We start from the raw sequence: 21015 nt of genomic DNA, 5'->3' as shown, positions 1-21015 counted from the left end.
GCTCCAAGAAGGAGTGTTAATAAAGATGATCCCAAAAAACTAGCCAAAAAATCAGAACAAAAAAAGATAATTCCCTGTGCCCCACTACCCATCCCCCAAATCCAAACAACCAAGCAATTTCCTCTGAAATGTCTTCTTAAACCTACTGGGAAGGGGATGGAAAAAACTTACTATGAAAATAAATTGTCTTGGGCAATATATTTTTTTTTTCCAATTTCACTTTATGTTCAATAGGAGATAGAAAAGGAGAACATTATTGATCGGCACCTGTTCATTCTGTCTTGATTTTATATTTTGTAAGGGAGTATTTATCACACTTCGGCTTTTCTGTTGATACTGCAACTGATAAAGAAAACCTTTACAACTACAGTCTAGGCCTTAAGTAATGACATTCTCATGTATGACATTTGAAATATGACCATTAATTTATGAACTAAATTTTAAACATGACTATCTGAAATTGTTTGATAAATTGTGTTATCTAGGACTTAAACAGCTCACCACAAACCTGAAAATACATGGTATGACAATGAGTCTTTAAAAAACCAGAAAGTGAGTTTAATCCAAGTGCTTATGGCACCAATGTTAATTTGGAATTACGTTATTAGTTACTTTTCATTAATGTTGCTACATGATACCTAAAAGATAATTGTGGAATATTTTGTCCAACTGAACTGGAATTGAGCACAGATGTATATAGCTGAGACACAGAAATTAGCAGTTTTCTATCTTCTCTCCTTTCTTTTGACTTTTATAGCCTGAAGATCTGTGTCTGCCAATCTATTACTGGATTTCTAATTCATGTTTCATTTGGAGGTTACTATGGATAAAACACAAGGTATTACTGTTAGTGCATAGAGAAGGGACAAGATGAGTAGCAGACCTTCTGGGACAAATGTGTTTGTATACAGGGCAGTTAGTATGAGTTTGCGTTGCTCTGGTAGATGCATTTAATGGCTGCTGCTAAATAAGAGGGAGTTAGTAATTTCTAGTGTTTTGTTTTGACTTTTGTTATACTGTGGAATTTATTTGTTTGTTAGAATTGTGTTTCTTTTTAAGCTGAGTTACAGTGCTGCTCTTCAAGGATGAGAAGATTGTGTCAGTTTTTAATATATAGATAATGATTGTCCATGTAGTATTGCTATGACTGTTTATTATCAGGGCCAAGAAAAAACAAATGAGACATAGAATAGCTTATTGCTCTGCTATGCTGAAGCTTTTAATATCTTCATGCATTGTTTATTATTTCTACAAATGCTAGAACTTAGCATTTTCTTTTTACTTAATTGAGAAGATCAGTAGAGTTTTGGTTCAGTATTAGTATTTATTCTACAGTTTGAAGAATTATACTGTTTTGAAGCTGTGAAGATCATAGGTTTTTGCTCATTTCAGTCTTCCGTGACAGCATATGAAGTCAGAATGATTACTGTGAAGCTGTAAAAATTCTTAAAGCATGTACTCAGCTTTTTCTTTTCCTTTTTTTTTCTTTTAAATGTACAATTAGTAAGTAAATAATTAAGTTTTTTAGTGGATCTTTAATGGTATAGGTAGAATATATGTTTATACAAATAATATCACAATGACATACTTATATAGCTGCAGTAAGAAGTGATAAATCTTAAAGAATTAGTACTGCAAATGCTTATTCCGAATTCACTGAAATGCTTTGTATTCCATTAATTGAAGACTACCACAATTAAAAAAAAAAAAAAAACAGCTTATGAAGATTCCCTTTTTTCTCATACCAGTTACAAGCGGGGAACATTGAAAATCCTTCCTTGGAATGAGCAAAAGCATCGTGAAGAAGACTGGTGTGAAAAAGCAGAGTGCAGGTAAAAAGCAAAAAAGGTTTTTTTCTATCTTTATGTACATTTCACATAAAAAATTTACCTACTAATTCTTAAAATGTAGGAAATACTCCAGTAAGACTCACATCTTATTTTTGTGCACACTGACTTGTGTTTTCAGCTTTCTTAGTGAGACTGACTGAGCAAACACTCATGTTACACCATTATATTATATGTGATTTGTGTGATGAGTAACTTTTGCAAATTCTTGTGAGCAGGGGAAAGGTTACTGTTGGAAATATTCATTTGATTTTTCTTCCTTCTGCCCTGTAACTTGTCAACCATAACATTACTGTAGCAGTGTTAATGGATCACAAAACCACATTTCACTGCATGAGGAACAGATGGAAAGCAGAGGTTGGGCATGTTAATGTCTTCAGTAGCAATATTTTTTTTTGTTTCTAGGTCAAGTTTCAAATGTTTTATTGGTTCATTTGCTGACAAAACACTTTTCTGCCTAGTATTTGAGTCTCATCAAATTATTGTTTTGATGGTAGGTTGGTTGCATAATTTTCTTTAAGAACAACCAGAAGTTTTAGGAAAAAGACTGATGTTGAAAAAAATGCAAGCAAATGTATACTTAAACATGTACTTTTTGTTTTTTGAAAAGGATGATTGTGGAACCAACTTTACAGGATGAAGGCGAATTTCTCTATGAAACACAACCTGAGTTACTGAAGTACAGGACTACTGACCTTTCTGTAGATCTCGTTACTGATTGGTATTTGAGCAGAGCACAGGAAATTGAAAAATATGCGATGCAGGTGAGAATAGCAGTGAGGAAATGATGATGGCTAATGCCTTCTTCAACAGAATCCTGCCTTGATACTTCCTGATGGGATGCTTTTCACTCAGCAGTATATTCTATGTCTCAAGCCTCATTATGACTTTTGAAGTATTTTGATTTTTCTTTGTAATGTACTTATGCTGTCTAAAGTTTAGTGAGCCTAATAATTGCTCTGTAGGAATGAATAGGGAGTCACTAGATTCCCTTTCACTTGCCTTATCATAGCAGACAGTAGAACTTTTATTGTTTTTTATCAATCAGTTGTACAGCAGGTTATTTTTGTGTTTTTTTTTTTTTTTTTCAGGTGGACTGTGCTCTGTCCCTTGTTCGTCTTGGCATGGAAAGGAATATTCCTGGTCTGCAGGTGCTTTGTGACAATCTGATCACTCTGGAGACAGTAGTTTATGAGACTGATGGTGATCGAACCTTATCTTTGAGGGAACTTGTAGAGATGAAAGACATTGAAAAGCTGAGACTGTTGATGACGAATGTAAGTATTTTGTATAAATCAGTAAGTATACCTTAATTTCCAGTAATTCATGTTACTCTAGATCCTATGTATATAAAGATACTGTTAGTGTCTGACATTTTTCTGATGAAGCTCAATCTTTAATTCAACAATAATTTAACACTTCCACTATTCCTTTTTTATTGTGGGGGAGGGTTTTTTTCTTCATTTCTTTGTTTTTAACAAAATCTTAAATGGCTCATTTCTCAAAGACCTATTTCCTTGTCCTAGGCACAGGACTAGACGTTAATAAATCCAGTCTTTAGAAAACTGGGAATTGTTTTATTGTTGGCCCTTCGTAAAGAATCTTTAGTGTAGCTGTCCATGATGCTGCAGATACATCAAAGTTGAATGTTTTCCTTGGATGTCTTTTGGTGTCTTTAAATGCTGGAAAAAAATGTTAATATTTGTCTCTGCAGCATATTTCATCTCTCCATTCCACTTGTGCATGGCATTTCATAACAGAAAAATACCTCTTGAAAAGAGTTAAAGACACCTAGAGATTGAAGAGAGGTCTGAATTCAAGGAATATGTAGGCACTAGAGAGGAATGCTCATGTACTTGAAGCTCTTGAAAATTTTCAAATTTTGCTAGGTTTTATATAACCCCATTATTTTTCTGTCTTGCTTTCTTGCTTACTGAAAGCAGTGCTACTCTGACTTGAATGCAAGTGTATCTTTCACTCATTCTAAAATTGGAGGAGGAAGACAGCTAAGCTTTCCTAATATAATGGGCTCTACTCCTTTGCTGTTTGGTTTTCCTAAGCCGTTGAATAGCAGTAAGATCATGGATTGTTTCAGTGCCTCCTGATGTAGTGATCTGTGAAGCAGTGCTGAATGTCAGGCTTGACCTTGTTATAGGTGAAGGTACTGTTTCAGTTACATTGATGAATATATATTCTATTTGGCTTCTGTTTTTCTGTTTGTTTTGGACAATGAAGTTTAACTTGTTCTTTTTTTGGCCTTTCTGTAACTTATTGTGCTTTCCAGTCCTCCAATGAAAAATATGTCAAGAACGTTTATCAGTGGATGATCCCTTTTCTCCACCGCTGTGAAAATCGGTCCCCTGGTCTGGCAAATTCACTTTTCAAAGAATATTTAGTAACATTAGCAAAGCAAGACCTGACTCTACCTCTGAAGATATTTCAGAATTCAAAACCTGCTGTAAGTAGAGCCCTGATGATTCTACTGGTTTCTTTGGAAGCTCTTGTCTCAAAGAGCTTAATTCATAAGTAGAGATACTTGATCTTCCAAATAAGAAGGTAGTCTTTATGGTCTTTCTTTGCTTGGACCCAGGGTTTGTTATACTTTCGAAAATATTAATTAGAACATGGAGCCAGACATTTCTCAGTGATGTCCAATGATAGAACAGGGGACAATGGGTAGAAGCTCAAACATAAGAGATTCCAAAGAAACCTAAGGAAAAACTTCTTTACTGTGAGGGTGATGGAGCACTGGAACAGGCTGCACAGAGGGATTGTGGATTCTCCTTCTCTGGACGAGTTCCTGTGTGACCTACCCTAGGTGGCCCTGCTCTGGCAGGGGGATTGGACTAGATGATCTTTTGAGGTCTCTTCCAACCCTTAAAATTCTGTGTTTCTGTGATAAGTTATGATGCAACTAGAACTTCCTTGATGGAATTGTCAAATTAATGTAATTATGATCTTGACCTAGCAGGATAAAATAAATTGTAAAAGTTCTTCTTTGAAATAATTTTTGGTGTAATATCTAAAGTAAATTCCTGGCATATTTGCTTTTTTAAAAAAGGATATGAGACAGTTTCCTGGTTTCACTTCTTGATTTATTTTTTTTTTGGTGAAAAGTTTTCCTAGCAATAGATTTCAAGTAATTCCACAGCCCCCCTGCCCTGCTCCTCTCTTTCCCCAGCAAATGTATAAAATGGAGGTCATTAGGGTGGAGTCAAGTGTTCAGTGAATAGGGGTTGAAGTTCCTTTCCATGTGATGCTTGTACAGCTTAAGTAATTATTACAAGGCACATAAGTACATTTTTTTCATATTGGCATACATTTTAAGTGTATAGACAGAAATCAAACAGTCAAGGGAAAACACAGCTATTTTATGTATATAGATACTTGTACATATTGATATTTGTACATATCAAATTGACAAATGTTTGTAGCAGTTGCCTTTTTCTGCCCTGCATGCTCTCCTCCTCTCAAATTCAAAAAGGGTATAGTGCACTGTTTTTAAGTGTGTGCAGTGTAGGAAACTAGCTAAGTTATGTTTCAGGCTGTAACTTCAACAGATATTTCACTAAGTTACTAAACTAAGTTATTAACTAAAAATAATTGTGTGTTCTTTTCTTGTTAGTGTCAGCAAAAAATTATTCCCGATCAAGACCAACTTATGATTATGGCACTGGAATGTATTTACACTTGTGAACGAGATGACCAGCTCTCTCTCTGTTACGATATTTTGGAATGTCTTCCACAAAGAGGATATGGGTAAACATTTTCAACTGCTTATTTTGAAAAAAATTAGATATGTTACTTTTAGTTGTGAATTAATGTTCTTAAGTCACTGAAGGGTAGATGATGTTACTGAAATACTCTGTTCGTGTTAGAGTTGCCATGATTGTATACGTGTATGTGTGCTTGTGCTGTATATGTACTTTACCACATCAGGCAACAATACATAGTTTAAAGTAACAGCCTAGACCAAAGCTTCTGTATTAGTTTCTTAGGCTTCTGTAGTTGTCCCATTGGTCTTGTTACACTTAGTAACACTTGCACTTAAGTCAGAAGCAGCAATGTGGCCATATGAGAGAGATATCTATATGGAAGAAATATGTAAAGAGCAAGTAATTCTCAAGCAAGTGAAAGTGTGAGGAGATATAAAACTATTCTCTTAGTATAGTTTACATATAGGAAGGAGAGAATCTGAGAAAAGCCCAATGAAAAAGGAAAAGCTCTGTTCTTGGAAGATTGGGGGACCTGCTCAAATAACAGCAAGAAGGCAAGACTTATAATCTTTTCAAGCAAACTTGTATTTTCATCAAAGAATGTTTCAAACTGCTTATCTTTATATCTGTCATATAAATTACATTAAGAAATTATGAAGTATATGTATCTATATATTCAATGTTATTTGTGTTATATTTTTGCAGGCTCGAAAGTGATAAAACTAACACTCTTCATGATGAAGTAGATGAACTGGAACAAATTCTTAGGTATTTAATTTTGCTAAAAAAAGAATATATTATAGAAGTAATTAGGCATAGACAAGAACATTTTTATGACCAGAAAATAACACGATTATCTGTCATGTTTTTTGTGCTGTTTAGTGCTGCCAAAAAGAATAATCTTAGTTTTTTTCTATTTAGAATTTAGAAAATTGTAATACCACTAGCTATTTGAATATTATAAAACTGCACAGATGTTTTTCTTAGAATATAACACATGATTTGGGAGGGATTCTTTGAGGGTTTGTTTTTTTTTTTTTTGGGAGAGGAAGGTTATCTGGGGAATATGTTTTGATCTCAGTACTCTGTCATTCTCTGAGTGATCAAAACCTGAAAGCTGTAAAGATACATGATCAAGTTACTGGTGATATGCATTTACCCTACAGTATTAGTTATTTTAAGCAAATAATGTTACTCTGGTTAATCCCGTAGTATTAGAGACTTCATGGAGACTATATTTGCAGTACATTGTCTGAACTTGATGACTCTACTTACAGCAAAGGTAGTTAAACAACTATGCAGGATTCAAAATGTTGACTGTTATTTTACAGTGTATCAGAGCTCTTGGAGAAACATGGACTTCAGAAACCTGTTTCCTTTGTGAAAGACACAAAGGACAATGCAGAGGAGGCACGAAAGCTGATGATTAGGCTGACAAGGCACACAGGTCGCAAGTTAGTATTCAAAGGGGAAAGGGAGATAAGGGTAAAGGGCTAAGGTAAGGGGGATAAGGGGTAAGGAAAGGGGATAAGGGGTAAGGGAACAGTACCTATTATCAGGGAGAGTACCTGCCTGTCTTAGGTTGAACTCTCTGGTTCCCTACTGCAATAAGAAGTTCGTTTTATTTACACTGTGTTCAAAGATGAACATGATAAGTATATTGGCTGCATTCTTCACATTCAAAACTTCATGCCTTGCTTCAAGCCTGTTTCAATATGTTTGTCTTGAAGTAAAAAAGCTTAAAAGGCATACTGGCTGCACAATACTGCAAGATGATGAACAGTAAAAGTTAACACATTGTAAATGAGGTCCTTTAAAACCTATTTCATTTTATTGAGAGTGTGAGATTTGTAAAATAACACTTTATTTTTTTGTTGTATTTTCTTAGGAGCTCTTGTAAACAGTAATTTATTGATTTTATGTATTGATTCTACCATTTAGATTTCCAGTATAATTTTTCAGTTTTTCTGTTTAAGAATTATTTCATTTAACTCATCTTCCAACTGTAGATGAATTATTACATGGCTCTTGGCATAAGCAGATAAAAAGATTGAACCCTGGGAAAAACAACTGTGGGTGTGTGGGTTTAGTTGTTTTTATTTAAACATGCACAACAGTTTATCAATGATGGTAAGATAATATTTATCTTAGACATGCTAAAAACTTTTTAAGACTTCTGAAAAGCTTGCTTTAGAAAAATCAAGTCAATGTCTCCATAGGAAAAAAGTTGATTTTTCACTTTTTGTAGGGACCTTTTGCCAAAATGAAAGCTAATGTTACACGTGAAAATCACCAACTGGAATAGCTTGTGTAGATTAAGGCCCTTTTTAATCTGAAAAGCTCAAGGTAATGCCAAAAAACATTCGTAGTGTTTTTACTAGTGAAAGTTTTGATAGAGCACCTGAAGTTTTATAGGATGCTTTATGGGTAAACAGAGATACATGGATCCAGAGAGACAAGAATCTGAATACCGTTTCAGTTTATGGAACAAAATAAACTTGCAACTGTATTCTCCTGTGATGGCATACAACTCATTAGTCCTTTGAGATTGCCTACAATGAACAGCACTTTCATGATCATGTAGTTGCTGCTACAAATTTATTTTCGCTCTTCTGATCTTGGATCAGAAGGAAGATAATGCTTCCAACTTTATCATGTACAGTTGCAAGTTATCAAAACATACTTGTTGAGTCCTGATAAAGATTGCTTAAATTACTGTCTTATCTCATGGAAAACAAACAAAAAACCCCCACTTTGAGTACTATGTTATTCTCAAACACTTTTATCTCACAGACATTGTTTTATTGTTAATACTAAAATCATTCTGTCTTCAAATGACTTTTAATCCAATAAAGATGGAGATTGCATTTGAGAAAACTTCTTTTTCTGTGGACTTAACTGTAGTGCTATCTACTGCAACTCTTTTTTGTAGAGAAAGAGTATTTATAATTGTAAAAATGTTTTTAGGCAACCATCAGTCAGTGAGACTCACTGGAAGGAATTACTCCAGGATATGTTAGACATGCAGCAGAAGGTATATACATGCTTGCCTTCATATGCTTGCTATGAGGTGAGTTTTATGTTTTCATACTGACTTACATCCCAAGTGAGTTACAAATTCTGCTTTTATATTTTTAATTACAAATGTAAATATATTTTCATGTGTTAAGTTACTTGGTTGTCTACTGGCTTTTACTGTATTTTCATCCAAATCAGAAACTTCCCGTGTTGATTAATCAAAATATTAAAGTATTATCAAAATATTATTTATCTTTACTAGAACAAAAATAACTTCCTTAAAAAAATGAATTAACTGCTTAGTTCTATGTATGAACATTTAGTAGTAAACATTTAAAATTAATTAAAATAAACTGTCTTTTAGCTGGATACTGTCTTCAGCCAAGCATTTCTTAAACATGAACTTCTGATTTGATAATCTTATTCAAGATCATGGATTATGGACATTCTGTTGCTTGCAGTTAAAGTAAAATAATATGAGATGGGAAATCTAATTTCATGGAAAGGAAAAAAAAAGCTCTGCATAAAATCCAGACATATGTCATCAATAGCTGCAAAGAACAGCTATTAGGCTAATGTAGAAGGTGCTGTACATCGTTGATCTACATTTTCACTTCGGTATACTGCAGTTTATTACAGAAATAGTGCCATGTCTTCTATAATCAGTGTTTAAATATAGTCACATCTTATAAAAGTTTAAGAATGTTTGCAGATTTAATTCCTTGTGGCTACCAATTTGATTAGCTCTTGGGAGAGGTTTTGAAAGCAAATTGGAAAAAAAATTAAAGGAAAAAAGCAATGCTATGAAACCTATACATATAACAGTCACATTTCATCACTAAGTGTACAATTTTAAGTTGCTCAAAAAGCTGACGTTAAGGCTTAGTGTATGTACTTAAAATGTTTTTAAAGTGTATAAAAAATAATAATACTCTGAAAATAATAGCATATACTTTGATCTTTGATGTTAATATCTAAGGGGTTTTATTAATATTAAATTATTTTTTAACCCTCATGACTAAATAAACCAGAAAGAGTTTTGAAAATTGATCTAGGAATAATGAAAGTGCTTTGAAATGTACTGTTGGCATATGCAATGATACTTTGATAACTCCAAAACTGAGGAATTTATGAGGCAGTAAGGATTTACAATTGGATGTGAGGTCTATATTGGAGTCTTTTTTAGCACGATGCCTACTCTGTTCTTGTATGAAAAGTGAATCCTGTCCCCTTGAAGGACTTCATGCTCATAAATTTTGAGAGGTAAATTGTATGTGATCTTTAAAGAAGAAGGTTCAACTCAACTGTCATACTTTGCATCTTTCACTGTTTCTTGAGGATTAATATATAGTGAAATGGAATGTGGTCCAATTGTATAATGTTTTTAAGAAGCACAGAACCGTGTTCCTTTACAGAGGACAGAATGGTTTGAAGAGATTCTTCCTAGTGAAGAAATACTTTAATTTCCAGAAGCAATTGGACAAGGTGCTAGATAATCTCATCTATGCCACCTTTTCCATGAAAGATTGGACCAAATGATAAATCCCTTCCAACTTGGGATTATCCGCGATTCATTGATTCTGTTTAATTTGTTTTGAAGTTAAAAACCTTTGGTGAAGGCCGTATTTTTGCAACTGGGAACTGAAATTACTTTGAGTGAAGAAACCTTATACCCGAAAATAACAGATGTTTTGTGGTAGATGGCAGCATTATTTTGCTATGGATTCCTTGAAGATAATCTTGATTGAAACTTAAAAAAACACGTTGTAAGCTCAATTCTAAATATTTTTAGTTTCTTCAGGGATAATGAATTTCTTGTGTTATGTTACTGATTTTAAAGTGTCAGTACTGAACTGCCTTTTCAGATTCTTACATCCTGTTAACACCTCAGAATATAAGTATAAATAACTTTTGATCTCTAAGTCATACTGTAAAAAGACAGTTAATAAAAAGGTTTTTTTCTGCAGGAAGTAGAAATACCTATTGTTTAATTTTAAATTTACTTAAATTGTGGAAATACTCTCTTTGTAAGAGTTATATTTCATGCTTAGACTGAATATATTCTTTTGATTAAAAAGATCCAAAGGAGTTGGTTCCATACAATGCAGATAAGCTTGAAGCTGCTGCTTCAGATTATTAAATTATTTTTCTTTCTTTTAGATATTTACAGAAAGTCTTTTATGCTCAAGCAGTATAGACAATATCCACTTGGCTGGACAAATGATGCATTGCAGTATTTGGTCAGTAGATCTACCAAGTTCGTCAAAAGGAAAGCCACAGTACCGAGTCAGCTATTCGAGAAGTATTGAGCTAGTGTTGGCTGCTGGCAGAGAATACTTCAATTCTTCAACGAGTTTGACCGATAGCTGTATGGATTTGGCCAGGTATACGTATAACTGTCATATACAGGACTATGTGTTGCTCTTCTAATTGAAACTGGAATTTAGTTTTCTTCTGCATGCAAAATTACATGGTATATGGAAACTTCATCTTTTGCTTCTATAAGGCTTCTTGATTGGGTTTTTTTTGTGTTTTGTTTAGTATTCTTTTTTTTCTCCACCCCCACTTTCCCACTTTGTTCCTCCCCCCACCACCTTGCTTTCTGTGTGTGGACACCACTACTGTCTCTGGTTGCTGGAATGATCTGTTATAGAATTTAGGTTGAAGAAGATATGTGCAAGTCTTTCTCTGTGGATAGGAAGCTTGTGTTATATGAGCCTTTTCCACACTACAGCATAGAATCACAGTTGTGGCCCCCAGTTGCAATCAAAATAGCATTAAAATTGCAATTAAAAAAAAATAAAATTAAAAAATAATAATTAAAAAAATTAAAATTGCAATAAAAAATAGCATTTTGCTGATTCTTAAATTTCATTTCGTACTTTGGCCTTTCCTGATTCTGAGAGTTCATTTGAGGCTATCTGTCTGTGTTACATGAAGTGATAAGACAAATAATGCTTCAGAAAGGAATTCAGGCATAGAGCAGCCTTGGAGATTGCAGTGAGGATGTTCGTTCTGATATAGATATGGAAATAGCTTATTTTACAGTTCAGATGTAAATAGATAATACCCAATTATTTTACCTATATAGAAGATTGATGCCTTGACGTACCCTAAACATTTAAAATAGAGACATGTCTTAATATTTCTAGCCTTTGTCTTTTTCATAGGATCATAGAATGGTAGGGGTTGAAAGGGACCTTTAGAGATCATCTAGCCCAACCACACTGCAGAAGCAGGTCCACCAAGACTAGGTCACACAGGAATATATCCGGGCGGGTCTTGAAGACCTCAAAGGAAGGAGACTTCACAACCTCGCTGGGCAGCTGGTTCTAATGCTGCGTCACCCTCACAGTGGAACAGTTTTTTCTTATGTTTACATGGAACGTTTTGTGTTCCAGCTTCATCCCATTACCCCTTGTCCTGTTTCTAGATACGGTAGAAAAAAAGGATGCCCCAACCTCCTCACATCCACCATTTATATATTTATAAGTATTAATGAAATCCTCCCTTAGCCTTCTCTTCTCTAGACTAAATAGTCCCAGTTCTCGCAGACTTTACTCATAAGATGCTCCAGTCTCCTGATCATCTTGGTGGCCCTGCGCTGGACTTTCCAACAGTTCCCTGTCCCTCTTGAGCTGGAGAGCCAAGATCTGGACACAGTTTATTCTAAGAGTTTGCTGTTTTGTGGATGTTGTTATGTGTTAATCTAACTGAGTTTTTCTTTATCCTTAAGGCACTTGTTAAAAGAAAACCTTAACAAATCACAAACAAAGCAGTAAAACTCAAAGTCTCATAACCAAACAAAAATAATTGTCTCAACTAAAAAGAAAGGCATGTCTTTATAAAAGTACTACTTTCATTTAGACCTGAGAACACTTGCCTGTTAATTAAAAGAAACAGATTAAATTATTTTTCTTCCCCTCAAGATACAAATTCATCTTGACCCATAATGTTATGTACGTACACATTACAAGGTTTGTTTTATAGTACTGACTATACTAATACAGTCAAATTGTTTGTAATTAATTGTCCTTTTTCAAATTAAGATATTTTCCTCAATAAAATATTATTACTATCAAGTTTTATGAATTGACAAGTCAAATATTTTCTGTTACGGATTAAAGGAGGATTTTTTTTTCCCCAATTTGCCTTGAGTGATGGTTACATGCTCTGTAATCTATGCAGAAAATGATTGAAAAAGCTTTTTTGTTTTCTACCTAATCACTCACAGCTTTTTCCTTTCTTCTATCCCAAATGAGTATGCACATGGGGAATATGAGGGGTTTTTTTCTTTTTTAAAAAAGGCAAACAACAAAACCTCACAAAAAGGAAGGTATTATTGACTTAGGTCAAAACTGAAGACAGTAATTTTTACAGTGTTACTTATATAATCTTATCTCTGTTTCTACTTTTTTATTGAAAACAATTTATTGACTATCATTATTGCTTATAAGCACTCTAGGTAAATACTTGCTTTGGAGGCCTAAAAGGCCCAAGAGTCACTGACTTGTAAATGTATCTTTACTTTTAAATATATGAATATTAATATTTTTTTATATATATATATATTAAAAAATCAGTAGAGCTTTTTTACATTTGGGGTGATCACGAGCAGGTGTATACATTGCTAGACTATCCAAATGAAAACTGAATTTTATCTGTATGCATTTAATTGCCACAGGTAAAATCTCTGTATTAGCTACTTACTGTGTATGGTGGAAGACTACTGTAGTGATGGATTTTCCTCTAGGCATAGAATAGAAGCTCTCCTCTGGGATAATCTAGGAGGCAGAGACCTTTTTTTTTTTTTTCTTTTTGGTAGGTGAGTAACTTAATTTTGGAGCAGCAGGAACAAAATGAGTAGTTATTTGGGTCAGACCTTTTTGATCAGCAGTCCAGTCCTTTGCCATGGCATGTGGCACTGTAGTGTAATGTAGCTTTACATCTGTGCCTGGGAAGACCATGGAATAGATCCTCCCAGAAGCTATGATAAGGTGCATGGAGAAGAGGGAGATTATTCAAGACAGCCAGCATGGCTTCACCAAGTGCAGATTTTTCCTGGCCAACCTAGTGTCCTTGTGCAATGGAGTGACTACATCAGTGGACAAGGGAAGAAACACAAATGTCAACTGTCTGGATTCTGTAAAGTCTCTGACACAGTCTCCTACAATATCCTTATTTCTAAATTGGAGAGATGTGGATTTGACGGGGTGGACTGTTCGGTGGATGAGGATTTGATTGGATGATGTTTTCCAGAGCTTAGTGATGTAGAGATCAGTGGCAAGTTGTGTCCCTCAGGGGTTCATCTTCAGTGATGTAGCCAGTGGGATTGAGTGCACCCTTATGAAGTTGGCACATGACACCAGGCTGAGAGGTGGGTTGACACACCTGAGGAATGAGGTGCCATCCAGAGGGACCTGGAGAAGCTTGAAAAGTGGGCCTGTTTGACCCTCACGGCGTTCAACAAGTCCAAGTGCAAGGTCCTGCACCTGGTTTGGAGCAACCCTAGTTACCAATATGGACTGGGGGATGAAGGGATTGAGAGCAGTCCTGACAGAAAGACTTGGGGCCAGTGCTGGATGAAAAGCTGGACCTGAGGCAGCACTGTGTGCTTGCAGCACTGAAAGCCAACCATGTCCAGGGCTGCATCTAGAGCAGCATGGCTGCTTATTGCAGGAGTTGAAACTAGATGATCTTTAAAATCCCTTCACACCCAAAACTTTCAATGATTCTATAATCAGTATGAAAAACTGATTTAATGTCATAAAATTAGAATTTAATCACTTTTAATTATTTGCTCATCTGCTATTGATAGTCTTTTCGTCATGCTTTGGAAATACAGTGTTGTTGTTTTTAATTGATTTATATAAACATGCAGTTTATAGCTTGAATACTTGCTATGAATGTGTGACCATGTGTATATATACTGTTTAGAAAAATATTTTGGCCCTTATCTAGCTTTTCTACAATCAGTTGTTTTCATGAGTACCACAGTGTCTCCTAGTAACCTTCCTGTATGAGTTGTTTTAGGTGGAACATGTTTTTCATCGCTTTAGCTTATCTTCTCTTTCCTTCCACTCCTGTTTTAATCTCTGCTTCAGTCTGAAATGTTCATCAGTGTACTTGAAAAATGTGGTGGGTTCAAATGAGAATTTAGCTAGAATATATTTTTTTTTTTATTTAAACACATGTTTTCCTTTATATTTAGAGATAAAAACCATATGACAAATTACATAAATACTTTCCTGATTTAATGTGTGTGATGAATGAAGCCACTTTAAATCTTTGAGGCTGTTTTGCATGTGGAGTTTGTTAAATATGTATTAATAAAAGTACATAAGAACACACTGTACCAGAATGCAAATGCTTCTGAGAAATTAATCGAAAAGCTGATTTTTGACAATACAATATTCATAAAACAAGAATTTTTTAAAAGTTTATTTAAATTAATACAGTAAGTGTGTACATTAATTTGTCTTCAGAGTAGTTCAGGGGGGATGGCTTGTTTTTCTGAAGTCTTTGTTTTCATCTGAATGTTCTCATCCTGAATGTTATCACTGAACATATGAAGGATAAGATGGTTATCGGGGGAGTCAATATGGCTTTTCCAAGGGGAAATCCTGCTTGACTAACCTGATATCCTTCTATGAGTGCATAACTGGCTGGCTAGATGAGAGGAGAGCAGCGGATGTCATATGCCTTGACTTCAGCAAGGCTTTTGACACTGTCTCCCACAACATCCTCATCAGAAAGCTCAGGCAGTGTGGCTTGGATGAGTGGACAGTGAGGTGGATCAAGAGCTGGCTGAATGACAGAGCCCAGAGGGTGGTGATCAATGGCACGGAATCGAGTTGGAGGCCTGTGGCCAGTGGAGTTCCACAGGGATGGGTTCTGGGGCCAGTCTTGTTCAACATCTTCATCAACAACCTGAGTGAGGGGACAGAGTGTACCCTCAGCAAGTTCCCTGATGGCACCAAACTGGGAGGACTGGCTGATTCCCCAGAAGGCTGTGCTGCCATTCAGCGGGATCTCGACTGACTTGAGAGTTGGGCAGAGAGGAACCTCATGAGGTTCAACAAGGACAAGTGCAGAGTCCTGCATCTGGGAAGAAACAACCCCATGCACCAGTACAGGCTGGGGGTCAAACTGCTGAAGAGCAGTTCTGCAAAGAGAGACCTGGGAGTCCTGATTGATAATAAACTAAATATGAGCCAGCAATGTGCCCTCGTGGCCAAGAAGGCCAATGGCATCCTGGGATGCATCAAGAAGAGTGTGGCCAGCAGATCGTGAAAAGTTTTCTCCCCCTCTACTCTGCCCTGGTGAGGCCTCATCTGGAGACATGTGTCAAGTTCTGGATTCCCTCAGCTCAAGAGGGAAGTGCTGGAGAGAGTCCAGTGCAGGGCCACCAAGATGATCAGGGCTATAGAACATCTTTCATACGAGAAAAGACTGTGGGACCTGGGACTGTTTAGTCTGGAGGAGATTGAGGTGTGATCTTATTAACATTTATAAATATCTACAGGGTGAATGTCAGGAGGTTGGGGTTGGGACATCCCTCTTTTCTGTAGTAGATAGTAACAGGACAAGGGGTAATGGGATGAAGCTGGAACACAAAAAGTTCCACTTAAACATAAGAAAAAACTATTTCACCATGAGAGTGACAGAGCAGAGGAGCAGGCTGCCCAGGGGGGTTGTGGAGTCTCCTTCCTTGGAGGTCTTCAAGAGCCGCCTGGACATGTTCCTGTGCGACCTGATCTAGGTGACCCTGCTTCTGCAGGGGAGGTTGGACTAGATGATCTCTAAAGGTCCCTTCCAACCCCTACCATTCTATGATTTGCTTAATCTAGTTGAGGAAACTGAATTGGTGACAAAGGCTCTAATATTCCCCTTCCAATCGACTTTTAATGGAATTTTGCTTTTGCCTCCTAGTATATGGCAACACCAAAATGTAATAGTGATATGAGAAACACTTCCCTAAGTAATGTTTAAGCACTTACACCTTCCAAGTATTTTGCTAAATACATTGCAGGTCTAAATTCAAGAGGATATCGGTGGTGTTCTTGTCACAGCTAGGTGAAGAAGATTGTGGAAATCCAAGAATAAAATTACATTAAAGTGTTTAACCAGCCTCAGGCGTAACAGAGTGCCAAATACTTTCTCCTTGTGTAAAACACATTTGGAGTATTTTAACATTTTGTAAACACAGTAAATTACTGTCCATTTTTTGTTGGGTTATTTTGAGGGGTTTTTTTCCTCACAGGTTAACTGTTTCCACAAAAATAACTTTGCATTTATTCAACAAATTTTTAGAAAAATTTGTTTCCTTTCTGTTTAGATGCTGCCTACAGCTTATTGTAGACTGCCCAACTGCTATTCAGGAGGAGTTAGATCTCATTCGCGCTCTTGGCTATCTTGAAGAATTTGGTGTGAAAATATTACCATTACAAGGTACTACACATTTTTATTCCTTCTGTGAATACATGAATCACAGGAACAAGTATGCATGACACATAGTTGATGGTTGTGGGAGTATTGCATAAGTAAACTGAAGGATCCCTTCCCTGCCTCCAAACAGCTTACAGGCATGTACCAAATAAATGACTTCTTATCTCACATTGAATGAAAAATGTTTTTAAGAAAGATATCTGGATAGACAGTCTGTGTTTTGTGACTTACTTTTAGCAGGACATTTTAAGAATTCGAGTACTGAGTGTCTGAAGCTCCTGAGAAATAGTTTGAGCTCACTTTTTATTTGCAAAGTAATCAGCATATCTTCCAGTGCTGATGAGCTTTGAAATAATGGGTGGGAGAGAGGTACTTCACATGTAGGCAGTTTTTATATCTCCACTGGGCTGCTTCATTCTAAAGTATATAAAAACCTAATGACAACAGAAGTGAACTTTTACAAGGTATTTCTTTTGATGACTTGTTTAAAAGTTTTATCTGTTTTGGAGCTCTGACTCCCAGCGGTATGAAAAGTTGTTGGGCAGAAGTTGGGAAGGAAGGGTGATTATGGCCATCAGGTAAAGAGAAAAATGGAATATACTGCAGTGTATTTTATTGCTTATAGATTGTGCTAGACTAAGTTCATTGCTTTATGTGATGGGTTGACCCTGGCTGGATGCCAAGTGCCTTTCAAAGCTTGTCTATCACTTCTTTTCCTCAGCTGGACAGAGGGGAAAAAAATACAAGGAAAGACTAGTGGGTTGAGATAAGGACAAGGAGAGATCACTCACTGATTACTGTCATGGGAAATTAGTTTAATTTATTACCAGTCAGAACAGAGAGGGGTAATAAGAAAATAAAAAGTCAATCTTAAAACACCTTCTATCCATTCCTCTCTTCTTCCTGGGCTCAACTTCACTTACTTTTCTTTACCTTCACCCCCCACCAGTGGTACTAGGGGACAGGGAATGAGGATTAAATCAGTTCATCAACGATTGTCTCTGCTGCTTCTTCCTCCTCAAAGGGAGGACCGCTCACACTCCTTCCCTGCTTCAATATGGCGTCCTTGCTATGGGAACTGCTGCAGGATGGTTACACAGGGTGCAGTCCTTCAGGAACAGACTGCTCCAGCATGGGTCCTCCACGGGCTTACAGGTCCTGCCAGGAAATGGCTCACATGGGGTCACAGCTTCCTTTGGGCATCCACCTCCTCCAGCATAGGGTCCTCCCCAGACTGCAGGTGCATCTCTGCTCCCCGATGGACCTCCATGGCTGCAGGGGCAAGGCCTAACCGTGGCCTGCATCATGGACTGCAGCGAAACCTCTACAATGGGGCTCGAGCACCCCCTCCCCTCCTTCTGCAATGACCTGGTAGTCTGCAGGGTTGTTACTCTTTCATTCTCACTTCTTTCTCCTCTAGCTACTGTTCTGCAACAGGGTTTGGGGTTTTGTTTTGCCTTTTTTAAATGTGTTATCCCAGAGGCACTACCACTGTTGCTGATGGACTTAGCCTTGGCCAGCACCGGATCTGTCATGTCAACTGGCATTGAGTCTGTCAGACATGGAGGAAGCTTCTTGAAGCTTCTTGCAGAAGCCACTCCTGTAGCCCCCTGCTACCAAAACCTTGCCACACAAACACAATACACTTCCTTAACAAAAAAACCCCATTTTTGTAAATGGATGAAATAGCTCCTCTACTTGGCCTTCAGTGAAGCTTGAATGTATGGTCTGTGGGCAGCTATAAGAAACTGCAGGAATATTGATATTGAAAGTACTAAAAGAATTAGCTAAGAAGATCACTGAGTAGCAAAGAAACATGCTGATGGCAGTGTTTTACTTATGGCATTATCCAGAGAAATACTACGATTTATCAAAAGCACCTATGGGTCTATAGAAAATGAAGTGGTTCTTAGTGGCTGTTGTTACTTGGCTTTGATGTTATATTTTTGGGTTATTTTTTTTTTTATTTGGATTTTTTGGTTTTTTTTTTTTTCAAGTATTCTTTCAAAGTGAGCTGATGCTCTATAGGTTTTATTCAGAAATCTTACCATTTCTAAACAGAGGCTGGTTTGTAGATGTTGTGGTATTGCACTGTTCACTTTTAGAGCAGAATTATTGTTTAGTCAGTTTGTTTTAGCCTGTAGAAAAGTACATAAATATCTGTATATTTTTTTGTTGTGGACATGAAGTTAAATTTTATAAAGTGGCAACATAATATTCCATTAACAGAATGTATGAAACAACTAATCTAGATTAATTAGAATATATGAAATCTTACTTGTAGTTTCACTAATGATCCTGCCATCCTTTCTTCAGTATCTTTCATGTAAATCAAATTAGTCTAGTAAGATTGGAGTTGTGTTTTAAAAACCTTTAAATGGTCAGTTAGTTTGACAGAATAGATGACCTTAAGATAGCGTTAAGGATCAATTATTCCAACAATAAAAATTAGCAAGAGACTTCTATTTACACTTTTCTGTTTAATTTTCTGTAAAGCTCTCCCCCTACTTGTATTTTTTGCCAATTTAGCATTTTACTAAAATCTAGTTTGGATAATTCTTACTGACATGAAAGATGAAGAAAAGTCCACTTTTAATAAAAGAGTTTGACCTACAGTGTTATTTGACATCACTTTCATTTAAGTTAGATATTTAAAAAAATTCTTGCTTATACGGTCAGTGAATGAAAACATTTTAATGCTGTGTACTGATATGTGTATGATAGAATGTCTACGAATTTGTTGAGTTTTTCTTATATGAGTACTTCTTTGCTCTTATTGAGAGGCCTAATATCACGTTTTAAGCTAAATATACTTGTGCAGAGTTTATCCCCCATGCGGACATTAATGTCTTACTGAGTGTTAAGTGGAAGATCTGCATGCTATTCCTCTGTTTTTTGGGAACTTGGATGGTATGAAACATTGCCTTTTTAAAGCAGCAGCCTGAAGTTAGCCACCCACTAAGTAGCTAAAATGAACACTGAAATCAATTAATGATATTAAATTACACAATCAAGGGAATTGTTTAATTATCAGTAAAATCTTTTTTGGAACACAGTGCTAGTTATAAGCTTCCCAGAATATGGTTGACACAACCTGGTGATTTTCAGACTCTCTCTTTACTTGCTCAGAAAATAGTCATGTAAATTAAAGCAGCCTTAAAGAGTTCTTTCGGTCTGTGTGACATATCCTGTCCACCTTCAAATGTAGCGTGCCGTATTAATTATTTATAACATTCTGAATGAAAGTTAATGTCTTTTTTTAGCAGTCTTTCTAATAATAGTGCAAAAATGCTACTTAAAGGCATAGAGATAGTAATATAAATTTTAAAACATTGAGTCTGAAAGCCTGTAACAAAAGAAAATTGTTTTCGTTCAGGTCAGTCTCCCTTTGCTTTCTCCCTTTCCAGCCTGGCTTGTTAGTGATTGAGGCTGGATGTTCTGTAGTGTTATTTTGACTTTCTGTTTATAGGTATAGTTGAGGATCTGCATGCAAGTAACTTTGGTCTGCTTTTCAGATTGTGCCTCTATTCTTATTCTGAATTAGATTATTTAACCAGAAATACAACAGTAGGATTCATTGTATCATCTTTAACATGAGTTCTTCTTTCAACAGTGCGTTTATGTTCAGATCGACTTAGTCTCATCAAAGACTGTCTTGCTCAGATGTCAACAAACTACAAACAGTCTGCTAAGATCCTGGGACTTGCAAATTTGCTAAGGGTTGCAGGTAAGCTGTGATAATAAGACACTGAATTGCAATACAACATGCATTTGTGTAATGCTTTAGGACATTTGAGTTGATCATTAGAATGTTATGTTCAAGGATATCACGAAAATGTTATCTGGAAGAGCAGTCATTGGGGAGGAATGAAATATTTCATGTTAATAAAATATTTCACCTGTAAAACAACTGATACTGTCAGCTGCTCTGACGTTCCACGAAGACTCAAAATAAGAACAGCCTTGGCTAATCTGACTTTTGAGTA

The 21015-nt window shown here is 36.1% G+C and overlaps 1 protein-coding gene across 3 annotated transcripts in view; it reads left to right on the top strand.

Moving 5' to 3' along the window:
• The window catches only part of NBAS (NBAS subunit of NRZ tethering complex), a 163294-nt gene that overhangs the window by 45069 nt on the left and 97210 nt on the right, over positions 1-21015 (top strand). For 2 of the 3 annotated variants that reach the window (XM_061989927.1, XM_061989925.1), the window contains exons 22-32: positions 1749-1832; positions 2458-2611; positions 2939-3124; positions 4132-4305; positions 5473-5606; positions 6269-6331; positions 6895-7017; positions 8531-8633; positions 10742-10965; positions 16920-17032; positions 20643-20756. In XM_061989927.1, coding sequence (XP_061845911.1) covers positions 1749-1832; positions 2458-2611; positions 2939-3124; positions 4132-4305; positions 5473-5606; positions 6269-6331; positions 6895-7017; positions 8531-8633; positions 10742-10965; positions 16920-17032; positions 20643-20756 — 1472 coding nt within the window. The remainder of the gene's footprint in view (positions 1-1748; positions 1833-2457; positions 2612-2938; positions 3125-4131; positions 4306-5472; positions 5607-6268; positions 6332-6894; positions 7018-8530; positions 8634-10741; positions 10966-16919; positions 17033-20642; positions 20757-21015) is intronic. The other variant, XM_061989926.1, reaches the window with a different exon arrangement.

Source organism: Colius striatus, chromosome 2 (genome assembly GCF_028858725.1).
Source record: "Colius striatus isolate bColStr4 chromosome 2, bColStr4.1.hap1, whole genome shotgun sequence".
Lineage (NCBI taxonomy): Eukaryota > Metazoa > Chordata > Aves > Coliiformes > Coliidae > Colius > Colius striatus.
The sequence above is the reverse complement of the archived record's forward strand: the minus strand, read 5'-3'. Positions and strand labels throughout refer to the sequence as shown.